We start from the raw sequence: 27,279 nt of genomic DNA, 5'->3' as shown, positions 1-27,279 counted from the left end.
ACTGCAGCAATGTTCCTGCCATGACCTGGCTTGTGTGGATTTCAGGAAGTGATCCAGAAAGGGACAGCTTTTCTCCAGATGGTGCCATCATTCAATTTCTTGTTTCAAATGTGGATGAAATACTGGCAGAGTCTTCAAAATAATTTTTTTTTGGGAACTGTATCCCAACTTCAAAATGAAATAACACAAACAAATTCCAGACATGTTATTGTTCATTGTAAAACTGATCATTCTCTCAGTCTTCCCCAAATTAATTTTATTTTGGTATTAGTTCAACCTGGAATATCTTCTACCATGTAAGACCTCTCTTACACTCATGACCATGTGTCCTTACAAAGACAATTACTACTCATTGTCCCAGTCCAGGAGTTTTGATCAGTAAAGTGTTCACAAGTTAAAATTTAAAAAGAAAAAAAAGTTACACAATTGGAATGGCCAAGAAACTGTTCTACGCTGGCTAAAAATTTATACATGAAGATAAAGGCACAAACCTCTATCATGAAATGATAAGAGCTTTGTGATATCTGTAGTTACAGGTTTCTGTGCAGCATACAGCAGTTGATTAAAGAATGAAAAATACTCAGCAATGTTCGTCCCTAACATAATGAAATATAAATGAATGGAGGTACCAAGGATAAACCTGGACAATCCTTTTAAATGGCTGAAATTAGTTTATTACTGCATTAATTTCTCACTAATGCTATTTAAATAATGTTTAACTTGATTGCAAAATCAGGCAGGTGCATTTAGACCTCAGGCTCCAAAAAAAGGCCTTACAAAAAACCCAAAAGCAATTTCACTTTTCTTTCTGCAACTGAACTTACACTAAAAATATTCTTCCCAGTCCCTCTTAGTGGGTACTGATATGCAGAAGCATCTGCATTTTTCTTTTATTGCCAAATCATCTGACACAAATTCCTTTAAACCCACCTAAAACCCGACAAATTCTTTGTTCTAAAGAACAAAGAAACTGTTAAAGCAGGTTTCCTGGGAAACAGACACGATGGCAGAAATAGCGCTTTGCAGTCTTTCCCTGTGCCGAGCCAGATAAAATGCAGAGTTATTTAAAGTAATGCTAAATTATGGACACTGTCATTAATTACTGATGAGGTTTCACCTCCTAAAGCAAGTGAAGACTGTACATAGTGACTTAGTGTCACTTTCAGCCACTGCCCAAGCAGCAGACACACAGGGACTGGGGCTCTGTTTTGTGAGTCTGTTCTTTTTTCTGCTTTGCGGCACCAAAGAGCACCCACGAGGCTGCCATTCCAGAGACTGGTGTGTGACTGCCAGGCTCAAACCAATTCAGGTAACAAGCTGAATTCAAAAGTGCACGCCTGAAACTAAGAAATAACTGCTCTGGGGTTGGGTTTTCCTTTCCTTTCACCAATTTTAGTTTAACCATTATGCTTTAGCAAACACTTCTTAACTAGCTGCTGCAGCTGAGAACTGTCACACTGAAATTAAATTCTTCCAATTCTAATGACTTGGCACTTCAGGAAAACAAAAATCAAGCAATCTAGAATTTGTCCTAACTTTCTTATACTTTTCTTTCCTATGGAAAAAGAGCCATGGAAGTAAGCTTATTTCCTATTTTTTTCCCACCTCATGCGTGCATTCTGGCTTCACCTTTGAATTATTAAACTACAAGAAAGCACTAGCTCACTGAACCATCACATGGCTGTACTAAAGGGAAAGTTCAAAAGGAAAACTAAAGCAGTGAGTCAGCATGGGGAAGGCCACTTCCACGGCTCCCCCTGAACAAATGGCAGAAATGGATTGTGCAGGCAATCCTTCCCAAGAAGGGAAGGATTTTCCCCCCTACAAACTAATGGGGGAAAGTGGAGGGGGGAGGATATTCTTTGCTGGCAAGTCAGAACTTACCAAGTTTCAAGCAAGAAAAAGATAATAAGAGATGTGCTCAAAACAGCAGCTAGGAGCATATGAGAAGCAGCATGTTTCAGGTCAGGTTTTGAAGTTTAACTGGAGCAGCAAAAGGAAAAGCAGAAAAGTGGGGGATGCACAAAGGACTGCAGAAGTGTAAGTGCACACACACAAATCTTGCTGTATCTCTAGTCTGATATTGCTTAAATGGCTTGTGCTGTTTTTCTCAAACACCTTTGCTTTTCCCTGCCCTGAATTTTGATCTTTCCAAAACATTATTCTGAACTGTAATATTTATTCTGAATATTATGCATTTCTCAAAGCTGCAGCTTAGCTGCACTTCCATCACATTTTTATCTTTTAAATTCACTTAGCCAAACGATGCTGCTTTTCAAAGGAGCCCTCCTTCATTTGCACTCAGCCAAGCATTCAGCCTCACTTGCACACCAAACCCAGTGCATGCAAAGATGCATTATTCATCACCCTCATATGCATATGCACATTCCTCAGCAGAAGTCTGGGCAGACATTTTGTCAGCACTCCAAATGGCTTGGCCAGTAGACACAGTGAATATCTAGGCAGGAGACCAAGCTGGAGAAACCCCATCAAAATACACTGTGGTGGAGTGGAAGCATCTTGAAGTGCTTGGGATTTAAACGGTATGAAGACGTGATACAGAGGAGCAGAACAGAAACCAAGAGGTGCCAGTGTGTCCCTATCACTGCAGGGGCATCCTGCTTGACAGTGGGAGGGAAGAGCTTATGGCAAGGGTGGAAGAAACAAAAACCTGGAATAAGGAAAAACTTGGAAAAGGACAAAGGAAATGCCTTGGCACCTCATGGCACAACAGTCATAACAAACACCTTCAGACCAGAGGTGTTTGATAGCTTGAAGACAAATCTCAGGCTTTTATCCCTTTCCAGCCCCACAAGAAGCACCTTTATATCAGCTCTGCTTTTCCCTGAACAAGAAGGTGGCCAGGCTGGAGGACAAGGGAGAACAGAAAACCTCAATGGCAAGTCCTGCACTAGGTTCTTTGAATAGTGAGCTTTGCTTGTTAATTGGAATTATTTCAATGAATAATGTGTTGGTATTTCACTCTGCCCAAATTAGCTTGCCCAAAGCTTGAGAATTGGCTTGCAGGCAGACCCGGCCCCCTGCTGCGTTTGGATCTGTGCCTTTTCAGCTGATTCTCCATCTCCAGAGGATATCAATTAAACCTTTACTATATTCTACAGGCTGTGTCTGTTTGTGTCACATACACACAAAAAACTTATTTGACTGGAACAAGGCTTTAGAAGAACAACCTGCTGTGGGGAGGTTAGATAACAGGCTTTTAACACAGTAGATGCACTTCAAACCTCTCAGACCTTTGACTTCTTGAGGCTAACACTAGAATATATCAAGGATTTTAAATGCTCTTGAAATGACATACTGCTACTATGAAAGCTTTGAAACAGAGAGAGGAGTATTACTGAGTGACAGTGTACACTGAGTCTTTAAACACATTCACCAGAAACATTAGGAGCTGAGTTTTCTCCCCTCCTCCCTCACACCAATTTGATGCTTGGCATCTCAAGTGCCATGGACTGGGGGTAGTGTCCATTTGACAATGAAACACCAGAATAGGGTTTTTACCTGTTCAGAGTGCGTTATTAAATTACTTCTGCTAGCAGTTAACATCCACACTCCAAAAGGAAAACCCCACACCAGTAACTAGCACACAAATCAAAGACGTTAGAGGGTATCAGTGTATTAACCAAGCCTTCAGATTCACATCCTAAAATAATGGGATAGCTGTTCCTAGTTTAAAATTAAGTCAGTCTGCATTATTTAGCATTTCTAATATTGGAAAGCTGGACAACCTTTGAGAAGTCCCAGTAAAGCATCAGAAAAATACTTTCTCGGAAGACAGTCCCTATAAAAAGAGGTATGCTAACTGGGATTAACCTATATTTAAAAGAAGAGTAATCAGAAAGGAACATTTCATTAACAATTTTAATTATTTCCAAATCCCTATACAGGTCATACCACATTAGCACCAAGGGCTTTTTTAATTTCAGTATACTTGCAGGTCATCCCAATGAACAGGAATTCATTTGCATGGGTAGAGAATGTGGCTATAAAAAATGTGTCTCTTTTTCAGCCTGAAAGCACAGCAACTTGCATCCCCCCACTCCCTATCCCCTCTCTTCTCAAAGCAAGCATTTTCATGGAGCACAGCGCAGCAGCAGTGATGTAACTGTGCTCCAGGGATCACAGCTGCTGTCTGATGCTTTCAGCTCAGAGGAGCTGGGCTTCCAACAACCTGCACATAACTCTGCTTTGCTCTACTCATTTAATTGAAACATTTTCTTTAAGAGAATAAACTGGAAAAGGTTTAAATTGTAACAGAAGATAAAGAATGTTTTAGGATGATGGTCTTGCCCAAAGGATTTGGTCACTGCTGGATTAACCTGAACACTAGAGGTCTGAAAAGCACAGAATTCTAATCTGCTCTGCATGAGACAGCAAGATAAAAAGGAAAGCTTGTTTTTTTGTTTATTCATTTGGTTTTGCCAAGAAACCTGAGAGACTTCATCAGTCTCCTAAGAAAAGCCATAAATCCAGGCCAGCACACAGTAAGGGGAAGAGACACTCTAAGACCTATGTGCAAGCACAACTGCACCTGAGAAACTCCCTGGTGTCACATCACAAGGGTTTTCTGTAGCCCCCAGTGTGTTTTCTGTCCCCTGGGTATATTGACCTAAAATGTGTTTGTGACTAAGTTCCAGCCAGCACATATGTTGCTCAAAACACAGCTTTAGCAACAGCAGCTCCATTGCCTGTACCCATCAGCCAATAAACAGAAACAATCACAAAGGTTTGATATTCTGCTAGACAACGCATTCTGCTAGTCAGAGCCATTCTAGAATTAAATAGGGATTTTATATTTCTCATTTTCACACAGTTGTAGTGGTTTCAGAGGTGGTTTCAGGAGTGCTGGAATGCCAGCTGTGTACAGTGCTGTGTGTGACTGTGTACAGCATTTAGAAAGACAATTACCTCATTTTCCTGGGTGAAATCAAGAGCATCTTCTCCTGACGCAAGCAGAGAATGAAGAATTCTTTGTTTCACCTGCTCCCATTCAACCAGCATTGATTCTCGGTGATACTCCTCAGCCATGGCAAAAGTCTGTTAGTGAAGAAGAACAAGAGCTAAGGAACGTATAGAAACACCCACCAGCCTAACTCTGCTATTAATAGACAAGCCCAAAAATGAAACAGAAAATAGCAACTACATATATCAACCAGGTCAGCCCTCAAGAGCTGATGGTGTGCTGCATATTATTTTAACAGGCTTCCTTCCTGTTCAGGTACAATGGGATTCAGAAAGTAGGTGTACATGGAATTAAGACAACTCTCACATACCCCCAGCTGGTAAAAGAGGGAAACTGTCTTTTCCATGGCACAGCAACACAGGAATCTGAGCAGGCCAAAAATCAGAATGCTTCCTTCTTTAACTTAGCAGCACACACACAATATCCAGGTTCATCACTGATCTGTGTGGTTTGTTGAGACTTAACTTCTCTAATGGCCACTTGCTTTTCACCTCCCTGGAGGCTACAAAGGTCTGACTCACTACATTCTTAACAAAGATGTGTGTTTATGGCACATAATCATTTTCAGGTCTTTACCAGTGTGTTTTTCTTTTAAAAGGGAAATAGGATAAAATAAAATATCAAAATACTAAGGGAAAATACACCAGTGTCAAAGAATCAGGAAGTCTCTTTATCAGGAACATAACTTGGGAAAGCACACAGGAAAATCAAATCCCAAGAAAAAAAAACCTTTACCTTTAAAATGGCTGATGTACTACATTATTTCAGATCCAATTGAGGAACACATGGGAGGGAACAGCTTTTCCCTCAGTAAGGCAAATACTCCCTTATTTTGGTAATAGCATTAGGATAGAGAAGATGCTTCACTACCTTTTCATTATTGGGGTGAGACTAACAGCTTCAGGTATACCACCACAGGAAATAAGAGACTCTCCATTAATTCTAAAGAGAGAATAAGCTATATTGTGTCTTGTGCTTCTCTCCTTTTCACACAGCCCTGTGCTGCAACATACTTAACTAAATGTCTTGGTTGGCTAAGTTTTTCATTTAATTGCAGTTCACTGCTAGGATATTGTCAATTAATGAGCAAAACATTCCTCAGAAGAAAGACCTGATAAGAGACAGTGACATTTGGCAAACAATTACAGTGCAAGCATGCAACTAGAGCTTAAGATTTGTGTTTCTTTGCTGTGTTATAAAATTCACTTTATACTTTCATGGCAGGATATAGGTTTTACCCGTACCTTCTCTATAATCACAGGGTTTTAAATATGCTTCAATACTTACAGATAATTTTATATAATTTAAATATTTTGATAATGCTTAGGTAGCATTTCTTATCATTTGAAAGAAACACAGACTCCGTTCTAAACCTGATGCCCCCAGTACACATGGAGGGAAACAATCATAACATGAGCACTAGGAAGTACAGAATAACATTTTGACATTTCCAAGGAGTTTCAAGACAAACAGGAAGAATTTTTCCATGCTGCATGATTCAATTGCGAAAAATCACTGTCCCAGAACATGGCAGATACAAAAAGCACAAATAGATTCAGAAACAGGATTAGATTAATTTCCCATCAGAAAACAAGCTGCTGCTCAGATAATCTTCAAAACAGCTATTTGTTCACAGGTGAAGATACAGGAGATGAAGAGGGGAAGTCTAACTCTGTCTTTTTCTTACAGACTAAATACTGATCCCTTTCAAGGGAAGAAAATTAGACTCTGCAAACCTCTCCTGTTTTTTGTTTTTAGGCAAAAACAATGGTGCTTTCTTCCAACTTACCCTCCTCCTAGACTCTTCAATGGCAGATAGCAATGCATTATCTTTTTCATTCTTCAGGAATCCCTGCAAAAAAGGAAAACAGAGCTTCAGATAAAAAAAATCAGGGTTGCACTAACATCACACACCTACTGTAGTACTCGGCTATTTCAGCTCTGAGAAGTGCTCAGAACTCTCCCTGAAGTCCAGTCCCAAGAATTTTAGAAGTCACTTTACTTCACCAAAGGTACAGTAAGATGCCCATCCAGAGCAATGTGAAAATGAAAATGCATTAATCCCCTCTTTTAATATGCATTAAATCCTGGTGAAATGTCCTGCTTCTAGTCTCTTTTATCTCTGTGTCCCAGAATCTGCTTCCTCCTGCTCTCCATTTGAGGGAGCTAGGATGAAAGCTGGTAGGAGAGATAAGCCAAGATAAGATTGTTGGACTTGAGTATGCTAAAAAAAATAAAGCAGGCTTTGACTTGGCAGCTTCAGGCAGAAGTGAAGCTCTTGGAGATCTGACACAACTGTGAAAAAGAGCCATAAAAATAGTCAGTTGACGAAGGATGGAAATAACTAAACAGTTAGAAAGCATACAGAAAAAGTTTACCACACAATTTCTCTCCATGAATACAGCTGGACTGGGTAAAAATGAAGAAAATTAAGAATTGTATTTTTAGTTCTCAGTATATGAGAAAATCTCAAAGAGGTCAGGTATGTGTGAACAAACTGATTTACATGAGCAGTTAGCTCCTTATCCCAAAGGTTACTTTTATGACCTATACTAGGAAATATAAAATGAAGTTTTAACTTTAAACAAGTAGCTGTGGGGTAAAATGCAGTAGCACACAGAGACAACAATCAGGGTATGTTTATCACATTTTAACATTCATATCTTTATTTTGAATTTTCATTGTTACATCACCAATTAAATAAATCAAGCTGATTTGTATGCCCAGACTTCAAATTGATCATTATTCAGGTCATAAAAAACAAAAATAAGCTTTTGTATCCCTCTGAAATAATCAGCTATACCTTATCAACACCATTAAGTGCTAATATCTTAAAAGTCTGTACACTCACTCCACAGCCCTAAAACCAAAAGCTGCCAACAAACCCAGAGAGAGGAAACTCAGTGGACCATACTTATGATTTTATAAAGAGAAAATACAGTTGCAGCAGTGTCCAACTGAATTTGTCAGGAATCAGGACTACTTTGTGCCTTTTAGTCTCCCCATCTTCCTGCAAAGAATTCCTGTGGTGACACACAGAGATTTAAGCTTTTGGAAAAATATATTTATGGTAGGTCTTAGAAACTGCCCTGCAGCAGTAATATATACAACCACAAGTATCACAGAGTGATACTTAGCTCTGGGAGGTGAGGAGCAATTGAAATCTCCCCAGCCTGAAGCAATCTAGCAGGACACTGTTACATAGGTGTGCTGCTTGCTTCCTGCTCCCCAGCCCAGCATGTGAAATGAAGGGCATTGCACCCTCTCCTTCTGAAATATGTAGAACAAGCATTTGAGGTACATGGGACAGGCTGTGACCCCCTTCAGCTGGAAATAAGAAGGTGACCCCTTTCTTTACACCAGAGAACAAGCTGCCATCCTCCAAGAGCCGTGCGGTGCAGCTCCCCAGAAACAGCCCTTGAACTACACACGGAAGAGAGCGGTCACCGCTACCCAGCCTATTCTTCATTTCACCTGCCGACAGGTCCTGCTTTATTTTTAGACAGTGCCCACAGAGAAATCACAGTTACAACCCGAAAAAAAGGAAGCTAAATCCAGATCCTTGCACACGTCTGGGGACCAGCTATTACAGCAGCTGTCACTGAGACAAGGGTTGCCGCAGCCACCTAACTGGGCCAAGGCCCAGCCTCAGCTCTGTGCAGGAGAAGGATGGAGACGTGTCTTGTTAGGCTTGTCCCTGCCTGCAGGGGTAGAAGGACTTTGGGAGGGCAACGAGTTTTCTGGGTTCCTTTTTTTTTCCCCCACCTTCAACCTAAAATGGAGAAAAATTATCTGGAATTAAAACAAGCAATGGTTCTAGACCTTCAGAGCACACACCAATACGTGAACAGAAAAGACAGAGCAGTTTTGATGGTAGAGATCAAATGCTGCAGAGAACAGTGTGTTAGCTGTATTTTAACAACACTGCTAATTTTACAGTCAAAACCAGCCCATTGTCTCGAAGATGCAGACCTACAGTTACCTGGATGTGACGTATGGTGTGAACTTGCAGAGGTCCCGAATGCCTGACTCTCTGATTGCTCTTTGAGCGCTGGACTCCTAAAAAACCCAAGAGATACAAGTCCTACATTTCCTGCCCTTGGTCTTCCCCTCTTTCCTTTCAGGGATGTGTGCACTAGCAGCTACCTGCCTAGAAACGTACATAGCAATGATGGTAATCAACAGGGTAATTTAAGATGTGCTTGAACTTCCCTTGATGTCAGTAAATCCAGGCTGAGTATCTTAATGAAACCACCCAGCTCCCAGAGAGTTCTACTAGGTCTGTTTAAGGGATCATATTACACCGAATGCCAATTAGAGGATAATTGTCTTTTTCAATCTCAAAAACTACTTCTTTAACAAAATAAAATCCTCACATATCCCAAATAACATCTGTAATGCCTCACTAAGGAGAAATAAATTTTAAAAAGGTCGCCCTATGTCTTTTCTGCTTCAATTAATTACAGGCTAATTGTTAAACCTCAGAAGAGGGAGTTTCAGTAACTGACGCTGGAACTCCTGTTACTGCTGGTGCGAGCTGCTTGTACTTAGGGCACATAAGAGCTCCTGGGGGTGTCACTCCCGGCTTTGGTGGCCAGAATTTCACTTCGTTAAGAAAGCGAGGTGCGTCCGGCTTGCTGCCGGATTCCCTGGATTTATCGCATTGCCACCTAGTGGTGCACTACACTTTGATCACCAGATTTCACGGATATATATATAAATGTACACAAACGCACCTCTGCTGCATGAAAAAGCACAGTCCAGGAACAAACATAGGCAGAAAGATGGCAGAGATGCACTTTACATCAGAGAATTTTTGTCCTCAGAAATCTCAGGTCACTTTAAGGGATCACGTATCTCTTAAGAAGGCTGGGCTGTGAACAGCACTGGTTGTGCTCACCAGTTACATGTGCCCTAAAAGCTTTCCCCAATCCCAGAGGCAAGGTTTGACTTTGCCACGAACGCTGGCAGACTCTAACAAGGATACAGAGGTGCAGCGTTCAGCACGCATGGGGAGTGCACGACCCACAAAGCAGGAGCTGCCCTCTCAGGGGAGATGCTGCTGATTGTACAACAGTAGCCAGACATTGCTTCATACTCAGCATCCAAAGAGAAAAACAGAACAGAGATTATTGTTAGGAGACAAAAGGCTATTTCACAGAGGCAGATGGTAAAGATAGGAACAGCCAACACTAGCATTGCTGTAATCTCAGAGGTGAAAGAAAACATCTCACCTTGCAGCTCGCCATGCACAAACTCTGCCAGTGCAGGGATCCCAGCGTAGCCTGGATTTTGCTTGAAAATGAAAATCTTACTTCCCTCAGGCAGGTTTATGCAAAAAGCTCACAGAACCTTAATGCCACATCACTCTGCCCTCTTTTAGTGAGTAGCTTTTGATTTTCCTCTCTTTTACTGTCTGACTCCCACACATCCTTCCTGCATCTAGTTTAGAAGGGAAGCAGCATAACTCTTCTCCATCACCACTTCTTTGCACCACTCACTGCTGAATGTTTCCCACACACCATTTGTACAATATCCGATGTGATGGTGTTTGCAAAACAGGGACACAGGCATAGAAACACACCCACTCTCACACCTTCAGGCTCCTGCTTCTCGGTTAGTCCTGTTTACACTTACGTGTCTACTGACTCTCAGCATCTTTCTAAGCACATTCCAGATCCTCTTGTATCTCCTACACCTTGAATTTCAGCCTGATCTCACAGTCTCCCCTTTTTGCTGAAATCCAGCCTCACTCTGCTTCACTCTATGATGGTTTGTAGAAGTGACCCCACAGTGGAAGGGCAGGACAGGACCCCTGGCAGCCCATGCTTGCTCAGCCACTGACTCACACAGGCTGGTTTGACAGCAACCAGCACCTGCCTCGATCCAGCCTCAATTCCAGCAAGAGCGTGTTCCAGTAGTTCATTATTGGTACAAAAGGGCACACGTGCACACACCAATGGTCTCTTTTTGACAGGAGACTGAAAGTCTCTTCCATTTACTGCAGTAAATGGGGTTAGTAAACTCTCCTGGCTGAGAGAAGTCTCTTAATTACTTTCATCAGCCAGGCCATACTTTTAATACTTGATCTTAGTATTCAAGCTGTCAAGAGAAGGCGAATGTTGCCAAATAGTATATTGAGGCTTTGGATGTTGACAGCAAAGGGTACTTTTTCACTGGCACAGAAAGAAAGAAGAAAATTAAATGAACAATCTGGGACCATTTCAAGTCAATTGCTCTTAGATTAAAATATTTCCAAGTGCCGGATTTCCAGTAGATCCAGTGAATCCAGCAGGGGCAGTTAACAAAAATCACTCTGGCAACTCCAGGTGAAGCACCTGAATTTATTATTTCTATTAGCAATTCTGAAAAACAATTTGCTAAATACAGTCCTATTGAAAACATGGATACATCTGAGCCCACTCCTGAGATGGTGTACCCTGGCACAACCCTCCTGGTCATGTTCTGTCTGGAAACAGAACGTGAAGCAAAACTACTTGTCACTTTTTAAATCTAAATTATTGCCTGTGCTGACACAAGCATCAGTGCTTGTTGGCTGGTTTTAAATAGATGGGCCAAAGGGTGAAGAGTCATGGCCAGCTATTGTATTCCCAAGGATGGAGACACACCAGTGTAGCATGGGCAGTATTTCAGTCTATTCACTCTTCCTTTGTCTGTGTGACACCACCCTGTCACACATACAATATGTGGAATACAATACGGAAGCTTCCATAGGTCTCCCATGATTTGTTTTTCAGAAAGCATCAGGGTTTCTGGGCTAAAGCCATGCAGATAAGCAGCTTCACTACATACTTTGGCCAGTGCAATACTGTGCCCTTCAAAGCAGCAAGGCAGACGCCCAAAGATCAGCTACCAAGCACAAGCCAAGAGCATTTGTGAAATTGGCTTCCTCCTTGGAGAGCTTCAGATGGCAAAACTGCCATGGGGCCAAAACAGACTGAGGGCAGAGAGTAAGATAACCCAAGGAAGGGTGATTCATCAGTCAGTACCACTTCAAAGCTGCATGAGAAGCAAGGAATGCATCATTGTACACAGACAAAAGGGTCCACTGGAAAGGACAGTATGATGAGTCCCAGAGCTTTATACGTTGTTCAATTTAAGGATTTAGCAATACAAAATTTCACTAGCCTAAGACAGCTGCAGCTGTCAAACTACAACATACAATTCTCAGCTTCCTTACCATCACGTTTGGAGTGGGAAATTCTGCAACATTTTTAATTCCCTGTTGACTGAACAGAAGAAGCAAGGAAAAACCAGAAGGCTTTAGAGTTTGTAAGACCTAAAAGTCAGTTGTTGCATCAGAGACTTTCAAAGCAACAGCCGTGTTGAAGCTGAAAAGAGAAAAGCACACAGTAATAGCAAGAACACAAAATTGTGCTAATACAGCCAAACACTGGGCTTGGGGAAGATCTGCTGCTCTGCTACCAGCCTTCAGATGGGTCAAATCACATCCCCCTGTGCATTGTGACTGTGCTACACACTTGTAGCCAATACTCATGCTCAGCTGGTTTGAAAGTCAAGCTAGGAGAAATCTTCCCCACCCTGGAAGTCAATAGCATTTGAGTGGCAGTAAGTCATTAAAATATACAAAGTCTGGCTTCATCACTGCTTCCTTGCATGACTAGTAGCAATCTTAAACATTACTTCAGGATTTTTAAAGTAGCTTCCTGCTTCAGCAAAATCAAATTTTGCAGAGCTGCAATACTGTCGTCCTTTCATGATGGAGAAGCAGCAACCTGGGCCTCACCCCAGCAGCAGCAGAAGTCGATGCAGGCCAGGCTGGAGCCCATGCACAGCACAGAACAAGAGGGGCACCTCCACTTGCCCACAAGGCTCTCCCTGGGGCTGGGTGCACCATGGAAGATGCACAGAACACCCCTTCCCAGAGACAAGCCTGGGGCAGGAACAGGCCTCCCCTACCTTGCCATTGGCACACGTTGATGCAGTGACCAGGTTCGAACACAGTCTTTAATCCGTGTGATCTTTAAGCAAATATTTACAAAGAGCTCCCTGCTGCAGGTTAGTGCCTGCAATGCAAAGATCTAGCACTCTTTTCTGTATTATTTTACTGGTTTAGACTGTTTGATCTGTGAAATTCATGCAGTTTTCACAGAAATCTTAAGACGGTATCCAGGAATATTGGATTTTGCTGTGTTGGATAAATATCATTATTCCTTCTAGCCATGACAGGAGAAACTCAAACTGCCGGAAGAAGCATTTCTTGGGAAAATCATGCATCAGCTCTAACATAAGTAGGGGCAGATGGTGCACGCTCTTTGACTCTTGCTGGGCCTGTTTGAATCTGGCAAGTGAAGACTGGAAATGTGTTCCTCAGACATATAGGCTTGAAGAAATACAAACACCTCCTAGCACTTACTTCAGCCAGGACACCATCCATTAAGCATGAAAGGCTTATATCAATATAATATCAGTTAATATCAAACCATTCCCAGCACTAAGTGTCTCCACCACATCCCACACCCAACCGCAGTCCTCCAAAACACATCTGCATCATGTGGCCAGAAAGGAGAGTCCAGGTATCTGCAGTGAATAGAAGCAAAATTTACTACGAAACATACAGGGAGCACAGCTTTATCATAGTGGAAATGTCTAGAAAAATACCACTGCTCAGATTTCCTGCAGGAATATTGTGCCAAGCACTCAGCAGCACTGAAATCAAACTCTCTGCTATGTGGCACTGCTTGTTCCATGTATAAATGGAGATCATCACTGCTGGCAAGAAACATGACTCTGCTTAATTTTAGTTTCTTCTAATTCAACACAGGATGCTCAGTGAGTTCATGCACTGAGATTTCAGTATTTAATTTAAAACTGTACATACACATGGCTTAACTCCTGACATAACATGAAAACTCATTGCAGTGTTCCTGTGTATTTTAGATTTTTTAAAAATATGTCAGAGAATTTTCCAAGATTTAGCAAATCCAATTGCAATTAAAATGATTGAAGTAGGACGTGAGTTTTATAAAACACCACAATATCCACCATTACAATATATATAATTTATATACTGCTTACACAGTGTACCTAATTATTAAAATATTAGTAAATATCCATGCTATTTGTTCTGTCTTTCCCCTCCATCACAGTGAAACCAACAGAACTTCAATTACACAAGTTAGTTTCTCATTCTCAGACTCTAAAAATCATTGCCATGTCATGCTGGGCTGCACAGCGCATGGGAATGCTATAGGTTTTTTTCAAAGTCACAAAGACTTTAATGGCGTAAGACTAAGACAATACATTTCTTAATCCAAAATTTTGCAGCAAAGTTGATTAGAATAAAGTTCTCTTTCACATACAATCACCAGCCTCCACTGCACAGATCACTTTTGACAGCAATTGTTAATGTGACACAAAAGTACTGTAAACAACAGTGCTACTTTCTTTAGTGATCCTGTCTTTCTTCCCAGGCATATACTCCTTTTCCTTCTCCCTGTGATATGACTGGGAGTAGTTCAATGACAATGCCAGGTCCTGTCAAGGTACAAAGCACCAAGGAGATCTGTGCAATAACAAAACAAAGTCTAGAATAGCCCTAACCTGCTGAGAGGTCATGCAAAGAATAGGAAAAGTAACAATGAAAATAAAAATCAGAACTAGAAAGGCATTACCATCTTTACATTCCTGAATATTTTTATCAGGAATATAAACATCTCTGTGTTTTATTATTAATTGAATACATATAAAAATGGAAAACTAGAAAGAAGGTAGACAGACTCTTGCCAGCCAACTGTGGCAGTAGGAGACATTACTCAAGAAGAAGCTTGCTCAGCTGGCTGATACTGGTAAATCACATCTGGAAACACCTCAGATGGTGTTTCTCTTTGTCTTAATCAAGACAAAGAAACCAAAATGTCACAAAGGCAATTAAACACACCATTACCTCACTTGGAATTACAACTTCTTGAGTGAGGGAATCTCTCCACACATATCAGGCCAGCAGGAACAGCAGCAGGACTCATGGGAAGCCCATCTCCTGTGGCACCAGCATCAGCACAGAGCGAACAGACCACACGGTCTGAAACCTGAGCTCGTTCATCAAGTTTCCAAATATATGACTACCTATTTTTCTTGACATTTTTGAATGCAGAGGGATGACCTTAGTATGAGACTTTGCTCAGTGCTGTGAGTGGTTACAGCCTCCCCCCTGAGCTGTACAAGTCCTCACATTATGATCCTGAATAAAAAATACAAGTCTACAAAAATCACAAACGGTCAAGAGATCCACAACCAAAACTCAAGGCTTTGCCTCTTTTTTGGAATTTAAGTAAATTAAATTATGAGATAATTCCAGTGGTTTGAGATCCACAATGCAACCCCATACTGAAAATATTTATAGCATGCAAATGAAGATAAGTTTTGATCATCTACTAGAATAAGCTGTTATACCCGCCTCTCCGGTATCATGTTTTTTAAGGGAATATTGTGAAAAAAATCTAGAGATTTAAAAGAATTAAATGATTTAATATCTTAATTTACAGTCATATCTAAGGCTGTAATGTAATACCTCTTGCTGGAACCATGCTCGTATCAGGCAGGACGCCCTCAAATCAAGCCATTAAAAATGAATTTCACTGATGACGCCATTTTCTTATTTCTTTCGCTGCCATTTTAGCATCGTGGTTACACCACATTTCCTTGAGAAGTAGCTGTGCATTCTCCCTGCTCTAAGAGGAAGCCATGCTCGAATAACACGGAGACAAATGAAACTTGTATGTTGAATTTTTGCCTGTGTCACGATCCTGCATGGCAGGGGCAGGGAAGAAGCACAGTTGCCATTGCAGACCACACCTCAATTCCCTGTACCGAGAGCTGGTGAGGAGTCTCCTAAGAAGGTGCAAGCTGAGAAACCAGCCACTGGAAATCCACAGGCACCACAGGAAAAATTGATACAACTGAGGAAAGAGGATGTCCAGCTCTCTTACAAGGAGGTATCTCTCTGAACCGCACAGAAAACACTGGCTAGTAAGGGAGTAGTTTGAAAAGAAAAGCAAAAGGCATAAAGGAGGCACACGGACAAGCTTGCAGTGCCTGCTGCTGGACTAATTGTATATTAGCATTAACATATAGGCAACCACAAAAACCCACTTATCCTGGCAGCAGAACATTAATTTCTCAGTATCACGTCTAAAAGCCAGTCACCCCAGTCAATCAATAAAGGATTCCTTATCCCGAAATGACATTTCTGATGGATCACCAGCAAGAGGGGCAAATTACTAAACAAACCTGCTACTCATTAACAGCTTCCTCTAATTCACTTCTAAAAATTTTATTGCAGTCCTTCAGTCTCCCCCATCCCTTGCTAAGTGCTTTATCCTTCTGCTTGTCTGACTGGGAACATGTAACCTTGCTGTTTGCAAGAAACAGGGATGCTCTCAAGATTTTTTGAAAACCAAAACATGATTGATATTTCCACATCTCTTCCTTCACAATTTCAGATGAGTTGAAACAGTTAAATGTATCCAAGTTAGTCTGAAACTGTAGGTAAATGAACAGTAATGAAAAAATTGGTTCTCTTTACCTCCTCAGGATTCAAGTAGTGAGCCTGGCAGCACTGAGTCTGACACTGTCCCTGGTCTCAGGTTGACTCAAGTGAACAATTTCGGCTGCTGTGCCCCCATCCCACAGCTCAAAGCCTGCATACTGCCTTCCTGAACGTTCCTGAGGAGCACGAGTTATCTTTCTGCTTCATGAAAAGAAAAGCCAAGCAGCATCTTTCAGCCTCCATCTGCATTTCAGACGGAAAGCGATGCAGGCAGCGAACGCTCATTGCCTCAAAGGGACAACGCCTGGTTCAGACATCAAAATCCTGTCAGCACTGGAAATGCGCCAACCAAGTTACACCAGGATGCAAATCCTGAACCAGCATAGGTGGCTTACCCAGTGCTGTACCTCCACAAAAGGGATTCCTGTAACATTCCTACTGCAGCTTGAATTCTCTCAGAAAAACCCATACAGAGAAAGAAAACCTTTCCCAAGTTAAATTTATTTTGCTGATAATGACTAACATGACCAAGAGACAAGATTGCATTCACTGTAGTGTGAGGAATGTAAGCTTTTTTTAAAAAAATACACGCTGGAATGTCAAGAAAATGTGTGAATTTGAAGTTCAGCCCTCTTAAATAACATGAGATGATTTGGCAAAATCATCTACCTGAGTTAAAAAAAAAATAAGCCCAAGTTAGCTACCCCATTCTTCCTCAGTATTTTTAAATAAATCATAGCTACTTTGTTCACCTAATAGCTATTTTCAACATGACACCTTATCCCCTAGAATAAATATAAATATTTTACTGACAGTGAAAGCAAGCAATTTGAAGTTCATACATGCCATGGTATTTTTAAATCCTCAATTTAAACATGCCATGGTCTTTAGAAGTGGTTTTTCTTTACTACCTTACTGATAAATTTCACACAGTTAATTATTTAAATTACATATGAATTATTAATTACAGATCATTAAACTAAGAAACAGAAGTCTGGAATTTGCCTGTTATAATTATAAAACTTATATTTGAAAATGTTACCCACTAAAGGGCTCAGACAGCAAAGCATACATTCAAATTCTCTGCTGCAATAAATATGTTACAATAAACACTTTATCCTTTTTCAGCTTATTTCTCCTATTGTGTAATAAACCTAAGGTTTAAACTTTCCAGACTTGGGGCATGAGGCCGGTGTGCTGAGGATACACCACAGACAATAGGTTTCCATTTTTCTCCTCTGGCTGTACTCCACCCTGGCTAAGGAACTGTCTAGCAGTGCGTGCCTTTATTTGCGTCTTGCATTAACAAGGCACACAAGCTTTTGGACTTTAATGTAAATTAAATGTCAAGTGCAGATGCTGCCAACAGATATCACGGAAAACCCTGCTATAAGAGACCTATAGCTAATTATTCTTTATAGTGGCTCAGTCATTTTTTCATACATTAATTTATGGAGCTTAGTTAAAGTCAGTCTCCCACCCACTTCAAACAAAGGAAAATAATTTGCCATACTGTACTAACTGCAAGGATGACTGAGCCATCTCCCATACGGGGTCAGTGGGGATGGGATAGCTTCCTCCATATTTTTACACAGACAAACCACACATTTAATTGTCCTTGATTTTTAGCTGAGCTGCTTTTGTGGAAAGATCCCCCCCCTTTGCACAGGTAATCTTGTTGGAGAGAGGCAACTTTTTGGCCATGCTATGCCACTGTTCCCCGTCCTCCCTCTGAGCATTTCTCAGTTCACAAAGGAAGAGTGCAGAACATGGCACACAGGCACCTTAATATTTGGGGAGGGAGCTCCAAAGGAGGCAAGTCACTCTACTGAAAAGCCCAGGTGCCATCCCAGCACAGTATGTTTTATTAAACTGCTTCCTTTCATATACAAAAATAGAATTGAAAGGGAAAGGAGAAAAATCAACCCACTCTGTACTTTTGTCCCCATACCAAAGCCAGGCAGAGCTCCCAGTTTCATGCAGCCTCTAAGTGCCCAGATCTGAGAGTATTAAATGAGCTGCCACCCACCCAGCTAGTAATGGCCACCACATTTATAAAAATGTTAATTCCCTGACTGCTTCCCTTTACTATGACTTTACTGGATTAACCCTTTTCATAATGTATCCTATTCACTTGAAAGAAAGGTGGAACCTAGGCTACAAACTCCAGTTGACTAAGCAAATATGCTTCACTACCTCATTTAAGAAATTAACAAAAAAAAAGGTCAAATCTCCACATATCTTTATTTGCTTTGAAAGAGTATAAATATTTTCGCTCTTATTTTTGTCCTACACCTGAAATTCTTACTTCAAAATAAAATTAAAGAAAGTTTAACGTGTCTTCTAAATAAATCATAAGTGCATATGTAAGAACAGGGGAAACAGAATGGACCAACAGCTCTGCACCACAATGAAAAGCAGAAGAAAAAAATCATAATAAAGTAGCATTTTTAGTTTTTATTTAAAATACTTCCATAGACTTTTCATAGTCTAGGGAAGAGAAAACAGGAAGAAAGGAATTCAGAAAGTTATGCTACTGTATTTCTGCATAAATGAAAAGCAAAGTCAGCAATGTCAAGAGGGTCTTTAAAAAAGCAACACAAATGAAACCCAAAGCAGACGCTGGACTGCCCCACCCAACAGCTGCTCTAGCGAAGAACATTGGAAGGTAAAGGCACAGACCTTCCCATTTCTTTTCAGTGAGCAAAGAACCTTTTCTCTGAAACTACCCACCTGTTCTCTTTAATTACTCACCTACAAATTATAACAACCTGCAGCAACAGTACAAAGAAAAACCACCATAAAAGACATCTAAAGGAAAACTCTCTCTTATCAAAGCAAGCTTTTTATCCTCATTTTATATATTTTAAAAGACAGACATTCCTACCTGTAGATCTCAGTACTGAGGAGTTACAAACCTGTTAATGCTGGCTGTAACTGCCACACTTCAGCTGCCTGGTATTTAGGCTTACACAGCTGTATCTATCTATATTAATGTTCAAGTTTTCTCATCTTAAAAAAAAAAATAAATATATATATATATATAAATCAAACCTGCAAGTCTTGAAATGGCTGAGACAGTCAAGAGTCCAGCAAGACAATAAGAAAGCAGCTGCTTTCCACGGCTGAACACCACTGCCTGTAAAGCATCTATATATTTTTCTCCAGTGGTGCTTTATTCAAATTCTAGGAAAAGCATCAGTCTGAAACCAGTAACTGATGGGAGTAACAGTTTATAGGTTACAGAAGGATATTTTATTGTTAACGGACTGTACCATGTAAGAATTAGGAGGGGGTGAGGCGGCAGGCAGGCAAGAGGAGAGAGATGCTACTATTTTTTTTTTCCCCGAGCCACTGCAATTACCCTGATGTGAATTTTTGATGACTTCCGACATATTGCATGGTTAATAATCGTTTCAGCTGTCATGTTTGGTTAATATGGAAAATGCATTTGCTGCATTGTGATGCAGCACTCCAGCCACAGATTGTAACACCAGTTGTGAAGCTATTCCCTTAACTGAGCTGCATGAATTTGCACATACCATGAGGCTGAAATAAATGGTAGTTTGATTTTTATACAGCAACTGAAAGCTTCTGCCATTTTAGACCTGCAGAGCTGTTGGTACAACTTGTACAGGCAGATAATTTCACTGCATATTAATTGCTGTTGATGCTCTTTAAAGGGGAGCTTTGATTCTCCATTGTTTTCCTGTGTTTGGTTACTTAGTAGTTAAAAGACTGAGATACTATATATGTCAAACATCACACATTTTTGTAGCTTTACACAGGTTATTTAATTGTAAGCATATATACATCAATGAAACCGTCAGCACTACCGAAATGCAGCCTTGTTATTCATACAGGCTCAACCTACTTCTTCCTCCATACGATACTTAAGAGTATGTATATATATAGAACCTTGTTTTACAAATGATTGTACATGAGGTGTGAAAATAAAATGATTGCATGTAAAGGGTGAAAATATGCTGCTTACAATCAAATAAAGAGAATTTTATTTGCAAAGTACCACTTCTTCACCTACAATTTAAACATCAAAATGGAAGAGTGTAAGGGTAGATAAATACTCGTGTGTGCCTTTCACTGTCACCAAGAGAAAAACAATGCTGCAAGCAATCATGCAATTACAAGAGGAGATGTAAAAACGGCAGAGATGAAACCATGCTAGGAGCCAGTCACCCGATGATTAAAGTCAGGCCAGTGTATTCCAGCAGTCAGGTGATGGTGCCATCATTACAGTGCAGAAAGCCATGGAAAAATCGAGAAACAGACCACCCCCATCTTCAAGAAAAAAATTAGAAGCACCAAAGGAATAAAGAATGCACTTGCTAATATGCCAAATGTACAACCATGAAAAAGCATTTTACAGAACGCGTGTGCAACAATATCGGGAAGTTACTGTCACAGGTCCCAAGTGGACATTTAACCCATGGTGCCAACCCAGCTCCAGTCTGCAAACTGCTAGTGACACTCCTGAATTCAAAGTTCATTCTTTTTAAATTCCAGAACACCAGCCCTGCTGCCACATCATTTCACAGTTCAGCAATTCTGCTCACAAATGCATGTCCTCAATTTGCAAACACATACATGCAAAAAAATCCAGACTTGGGATGTCTACATTTAATGAAGAACAGAAAGCTGTCAGAAGAGTATTTTACTGTGCATGAACACTGACATACCTGCAGAATTACCACCAATTCATTATATTCACTTCTGTTTAAATTGAAACAACACTGCAATGCGTATGTTAGACACAAAATATCAGAAAATACATTTTATATGGAAAAACCAGGAGTCTCTGAATTATCATTGTACTCTGTGGTTTGGGAGCAATTCCCATTAACAGGGTTAGGTCTACTGAAGGTGCTCTGTGGCTCAGGCTCACCTACCCCATAGGCATCATTGTACCTTGCACAATTCAGAATTTTGCAGGTGGCAGAGTGATCTCTTACAGTGTGTTCTGGCTTTGAAATTAGCAAACTTTATCTTAAAGGTGATTTTCCTCAAGTGACTGCAAGGAGCAATCCCTCCCTGCTTGTGACCAAATGAACACTGAATATCTGAATCCTCCTACCAGGCATTTCCTGAGTGGAGAAGACAGGTCCGAATCCAGTATTCTTAGAGGAAAACTGCAGTCAGTTGCATTGCAGGGAAAATTATTGATCACAACCAGCTACAACCCATAGTGCAGGCAAAGTCCCTTTTGGGAGAGGAAGGTTAATACATTTGCAGGGATAATTTAACTCTGGCATTCCTCCTGCATTTCTGAGCATCCATGTCTGGCACCATCACTGCTGCTGGGCTTGCTTCAGTGACTTGCCACTCACCTTGCACACACTGCTCTGGTTTTGATGGCTTCTCCCCCTACTTACCTCTAGTCTGCGTAACCCACCAGTGGTGGTGCAGAGACAGAAGCACCAAGGATACACAGAGCTTTTGCTTCCTAGCCAAACTCTGAAACAGGTAAAGGTACCTGGAGGGACAGTCGACTCTTGAGAACAGACAGCAGCCTCCCAGGAATTTCAGGAGCACTATCATCCATCTGCAGTTGCTAGCCACACTTTAAATGTGTTGCTTTTCTCAAGAGACATTCTCTATTATTTTCTGGCAATATAATGCTGCTGCAGAAGCTCCTTGCAACTGCAGATCTATGCATTATAATCAGCATGATTATATATCTATACTTTGTTTTACATATTGCATTACCAGAGAAAGCCTTCCTGGTGTAGCTGAGCATGGCACTGTCTCCCATTACCTACGGATTTCTTAAAGCAACAGCTTTGAGGGACGTGAACAGAACCTAACCACCCCAAATGGCTTTTAGTGTAAACAACTGTGAGTGCTAACCCAGCTAAGATGTCGGAACTGCTATCTGTTTCACTGGCAATCAATTTAGTGGAGCGTTCAGTCAGCTCACGCATCAATCACTTCTGCACTCCGATGTGACTGTGGGAGGAGAAGAAGGAAAACTACTGTTCAGGGATGCTGGGCCCCAGCTAAGGAAAACTGCAAGTCTTCCTTCTGAGTAGAAAGCATCATATCTCTAAGAGAATGACAATGCAGAGAGAACACAGAAGCTGTTGGAGTAAGAATATCCTTCTCTGGGTCATGATCATTCCCCCACTCTGTCTCTGGGTGTTCACAATGACCTCCTGCCTTGTTAGGTAAAGCTTCATCTCTGAAGTGAAGGAGACTCCTTCATCATGACTACAAAAAAAAGCAAAAGATGCAATCACCCTTACCTTAAAAAAAAAAACCCAAAAACTACCAACAAACCACAAAACATGGTAGCCTGCAATCAATTATATAATCTACTTTTCTTTCAGTCTTGCACTGGATGGGGATAAGGTGGAGAATAGGACCAGCATCCCTGGATCTGCTCCTGTATTAGTGCTGTTTTGAAGCTCTACAGTTTCAATGTCTGTCATTGCCGGTGAGCATTAGCCAGCAAAATTGAGAGACATTGCTGGCAGTGAGTTGCAGCAGTGTAACAGCAGCTCCTTCCCAAAAATTCTTCCCTGCTTAATCCAGCACTGTAGCAGCAGCAGCAAATACTGCACTGTCATACTGGCTCTGGAGAAAGCCTTAAAGCATTAGCTAGTCCTCTCTGCAAGGCCAGCAGGGTGATTATCCAGCATTAATGACAGGCGAGGTCTCTTCGTCTGTCTTCAGCTCTGCACACTCATTCTCCCCTTTCAGAGAGATGCAGAAAGAACAGCCAGAGAGTTCAGGAGCCCAATCCAAGCAGGTGGTGAATGAAACAGGAAAAAAACCCAGAATAATACTTCAACATCAGTATAGTTACACACAAGCAGAGCAGAGCAAATAGTCAGGTTGAGTGCATTATGATGCTACTGAACTGTCTAGCAGGGAATTTGGGATTTGCTGCAATGGGCTAACTTACATGGACTAAGACAAATGAGCCATCCAGAGTCAAAACAAAAACTAGAACAGGGAAGTGACCAGCTCCAGTAACTTTCAGTATCATCATCACAGGAGCCATCCTCCTTCAGAGGAAAAACCATCAACACACTCAATGGGAGTTGCTGGCTTGTTACAGAGCTCAAAGGACACCTGAGTTTCAAGACAGCTTTAGAACTAAATTTGTACCAAACAAGAGGCAGGATGTAAAGGCAGAGAGCAAGAAACACCACTGAGAGAACCAATTGAGGACCAGTGCTTTGTGTGACCAGACAGATCCAGGGGGAAGTGAAACACAAATCCTGTAAAATTATAGAGTGCTCGTCCCAAGCAGGGGAGAGGTGGGGGGAGCCCAGCCAAGCAGAGGGGATTAGCACCAACACTGGCAGTGCTGTTACTGCCATCCACACCCCAATTAGTGGTATCATTTGTCCGGAAGAATGGGGAACTTGCACTCAATTCGGCAATTTGACAGGGTGTCACTGAACTACCTCACGTCCATATTTATCCAAGAGGCAAGTGCAGGAACCAGTTTTAATTAGAGCCTGTTTGACAAAGAACCGAGGGTATTACCCATGCTCTCACCATCAAGCGATAATTGAGATGTAATCGTTTAAACAAAGAGCAACAAGTGTCCATTTACCCAAAGCCATTGTTAAATATCCACTAGGAGATTATTTTCAAAATTATAATGTGCCATGAATATGCAAACCACTTTCCATCTTTAGCATTGAAAAGAATAATCACCTTTAAAAAAATTCACACCACCGAAAACCACAACTGAAAGCCAAACAGCTATTTTGCAGCAGAATTTGAGGAGTGCTTTAAACATGCCAATGCTAATTTAAAAGGAGTGGGGAGAGAAGTGATGGCTCTGCTTTGGGTCCATTAAACTCTGTCTGGAAAGCCCTCTTTTGTACAGCATTAGCCTGCTCTAAGTCTGTAATTATGAGGAGAATGTGTTAATTTTTAATTCAGATTGCTAACCCCTTTTTTATGTACAAACCCTGCATGTCAATCCCTCTTGCAGATGACTGTAAGCACCGACATGACCAAATTCCACCTTCGGTGGTAAAAGCACACTCTCCCTGGGAGGTTTGGCACTGTGCATTGGAAAGCAACTCAGCCTCGTAGTGAAATAGCTCTTTTATAAAACTGTCATCTCAGCATCATGGCAAGCAAATCCTCTTGACCCACAGCCTATTAAACCAGAACCATATGGCCACTGATATTCACACCTTCATTTCAGTATTCTTCTGTCTGGCTACTGAAATTCTAACACCGCTTCACAGGAAGCTGAATTCCCACGTCCCTCACATTCCTAAACACAGGGAAGCACAGGATGAGGAAGTTAACCTAACACTGCCTAGAGGCCCACACCAAGTTAATAGCTGTCAAACACTAAGCTCATCTTTCATCTCTTCTGACTCCTACTGATGCCAGCAATCCACGGAGGAACCTGGACTTAAGAGCATGCTTTGACATAGTCCAGCAATGAATTATTAACCCAGCAGAAGCTGCAAAGCGTCAGCTAGGAGCAAACACGAGCCTTCTATGATGATTAACCAGAATGCAATTATCAATGCTCCTGCTTCTCACAAAATGTCTCCAAATTCCCCATCACATAAAGTCCAAAAGGCACCACACAGAAATGCACACCCACATGCATGAAAGCAGAAACAATTCTGTGCTTTTACCTTTGTTTCTTCAGGGTTACAGTATAAGCTGTGAGTGGTCAGAGACAGCAAATATACATGGACTTGCAACACTAACAGAAGAACCAAGTATATGCAGAACCAAGTCCATATTTTTAATTTCCAAAGCAATTCAATCCATCTTGGACTTGATAAAATACAGTCACAGAAACTTGCCTGCAGATTCAGAATCATCCTTGGACATGTTACACCACACTGGGCACACAGAAACCAGCTGTGGCTCCCAGCCTGCTCACCAATAGTAGACAGATGAAGATGAGTCCTACACAAAAGGTGCTTCTGAAATGCATGGGCCCACCCTGCCAGTTGGATGTAAGATATGAGCCTCTAGCAGCATTCCAACATTCAGGAAGAACAACTTGCTCAATTCTCTGCCAAAGGAATCCAGACAGCTCCCCATATTAAGCCACAAGGTGTCAAGAGGCAACCAGCACTAGTGATGGACCTAAAATGACCTGGTGAATCCCAAAATGTACGAGGGTGTTCGCTTGGAATGTGAAATTAGCAGTGAAAATCCAGGATGAAGACAGCATTTTAGGTTTTTCTTAGATGAGAAGCTAAATTTGTGCTTTTCCTTTAATTACAGCTGCCAGCTCTGAAGAAAGTGGCACTAGAACTGCTGGTCAGCATGGAAAATAAACACCTATAAGCACACAGGTTAAAGTGAACAACAGCAGTTGTACGGCTGCTTTGTAAAACCATCCTTGTATTTCTCATAGTGAAAGTACAACTGAAATCAGTATTGGCACCTCAGCGGGCTTAATTAGAAGTCAGGTCTACTCTATTCAGGTCTTTATACTGTGCTCATTACATTAATATCCAAGTGCCTTCCAGTCCTGCATTAAGTGACATGACTAACATCTGTCAGTGTTGTTTGTTCTCTTCTCCATTTCCTGGAGGAGTGGAAACACAGTGTTCAAGCAGATCACAGAACACCCAGAAACTAGGAAGGGAGATTCCTTCAGCCCTGGCTCACACAGAGCATGGCCATGTCTGCTTGGTTAATGGTTTTATATCATAATCATCAGCAAAATGATTAAGCAGCTATATGTATTAAAACCACCAGGTCTCCTCCCAGCAGCATTTCCATGCAGGACTGACATGATTGGAAGACAAACAAAAATCTGTCTTTTGTGGACCAAATTAAGTAATTTGGAATTTTATCACTTCATTTCTCTGCCTGAATCTCCTTGCATTGTCATCTTACATTAGATAATGCTGAGGATACAACTTCCAGTAGAGGAAATAAAAGCATCCGTCTGTTGAATTTGAGTAAAAAGGACAACAAAGGTATGAACAGCTTCTCCTACCCTTAAATCCCTTAAAAACACACATCTTAAAAGCTACAGAGGTTTCACCTGGCTATGAAAACCAGAAGACTGAAGTCAGTAATTATTACTTTTGTACTCACACGCCTTTCACCTTTCCCAATGATTATCCATCTATATATCTCTATCCTTCTGATGCTGAAAAATACTTATGTCACCATTTCTTCCAAGTTATAACCCAGTAATTCTTTGCAAAGACATTGTGCGGACACTGAGATAGCTAAAGAACGGGAAGAGCTAGAAGGAAAAGAACTGGGAGGGGTTGAATCTTAGACTCAAGTTGAAGGATTGATAATGCTATATATCGTAAGGTCAGCTAGCTGGGGTAGGGCAGATGCTTCTAGTGAAAGCAAATGCCTAGAGAAAGGTCAAACTCAAGAATATACACTTGGTAGAATTGGGAAACAATGGGCTGCAGGGGATGAGACTCACCACCACCTTCTCATTTGTCCATCCAAACCTTCAAAACTGAAGGTAACAGAAGCCCACTGAAACTGAGTCATCAGCTGCTAGATCAGAAAAAAAGCAAGGACTCATTCCAGGCAAGTGAGGGGAATGCACAGAGCTTTCATTTAATGCAATGTGCATAGCCATACAAAATGGGGATTAGTCTTTCAAAAAAAAGAACAACCTTTTCAAGTGTATAGATAAAGAGACTCTCAGGAAGGGACAGAGGCTGACTCAGAAAACTATTAAAAGGACAAAGTGACTTTCAAATAGAGGTCACTAGTTCAAACATGAACTAGATCAGTAGTGACCAAGACTAAAGCATCTAAAGACTGA

General features: G+C 41.2%; 1 protein-coding gene and 1 long non-coding RNA gene across 9 annotated transcripts in view; one reads left to right on the top strand and one right to left on the bottom strand.

The window, feature by feature from the left end:
• NUP93 (nucleoporin 93) overlaps positions 1 to 27,279 on the bottom strand; it is an 83,132-nt gene that overhangs the window by 28,491 nt on the left and 27,362 nt on the right. For 6 of the 8 annotated variants that reach the window (XR_014957914.1, XR_014957915.1, XR_014957912.1 and 3 more), the window contains 2 exons: positions 6,774 to 6,836; positions 4,930 to 5,058 (listed from right to left, as the gene is read on the bottom strand). Coding sequence is in view for 5 of the 8 variants with exons in the window: in XM_021535211.4 (XP_021390886.1) it covers positions 4,930 to 5,058; positions 6,774 to 6,836 (192 nt within the window). In the remaining 3 variants the exon portion in view is untranslated. Of the gene's footprint in view, positions 1 to 4,929; positions 5,059 to 6,773; positions 6,837 to 8,966; positions 19,527 to 19,568 lie in introns of those variants that run through there. The other 2 variants (XM_021535214.3, XM_085589698.1) reach the window with 2 other exon arrangements.
• On the top strand, positions 501 to 3,119 carry LOC146766431 (uncharacterized). Its single transcript, XR_014957916.1, has 2 exons — positions 501 to 1,309; positions 2,808 to 3,119. It is a non-coding gene; the product is annotated as an uncharacterized LOC146766431 (long non-coding RNA).

The sequence above is a fragment of the Lonchura striata genome, chromosome 11, assembly GCF_050655825.1.
Source record: "Lonchura striata isolate lonStrDom1 chromosome 11, ASM5065582v1, whole genome shotgun sequence".
Classification (NCBI taxonomy): Eukaryota; Metazoa; Chordata; class Aves; order Passeriformes; family Estrildidae; genus Lonchura; species Lonchura striata.
The sequence above is the reverse complement of the archived record's forward strand: the minus strand, read 5'-3'. Positions and strand labels throughout refer to the sequence as shown.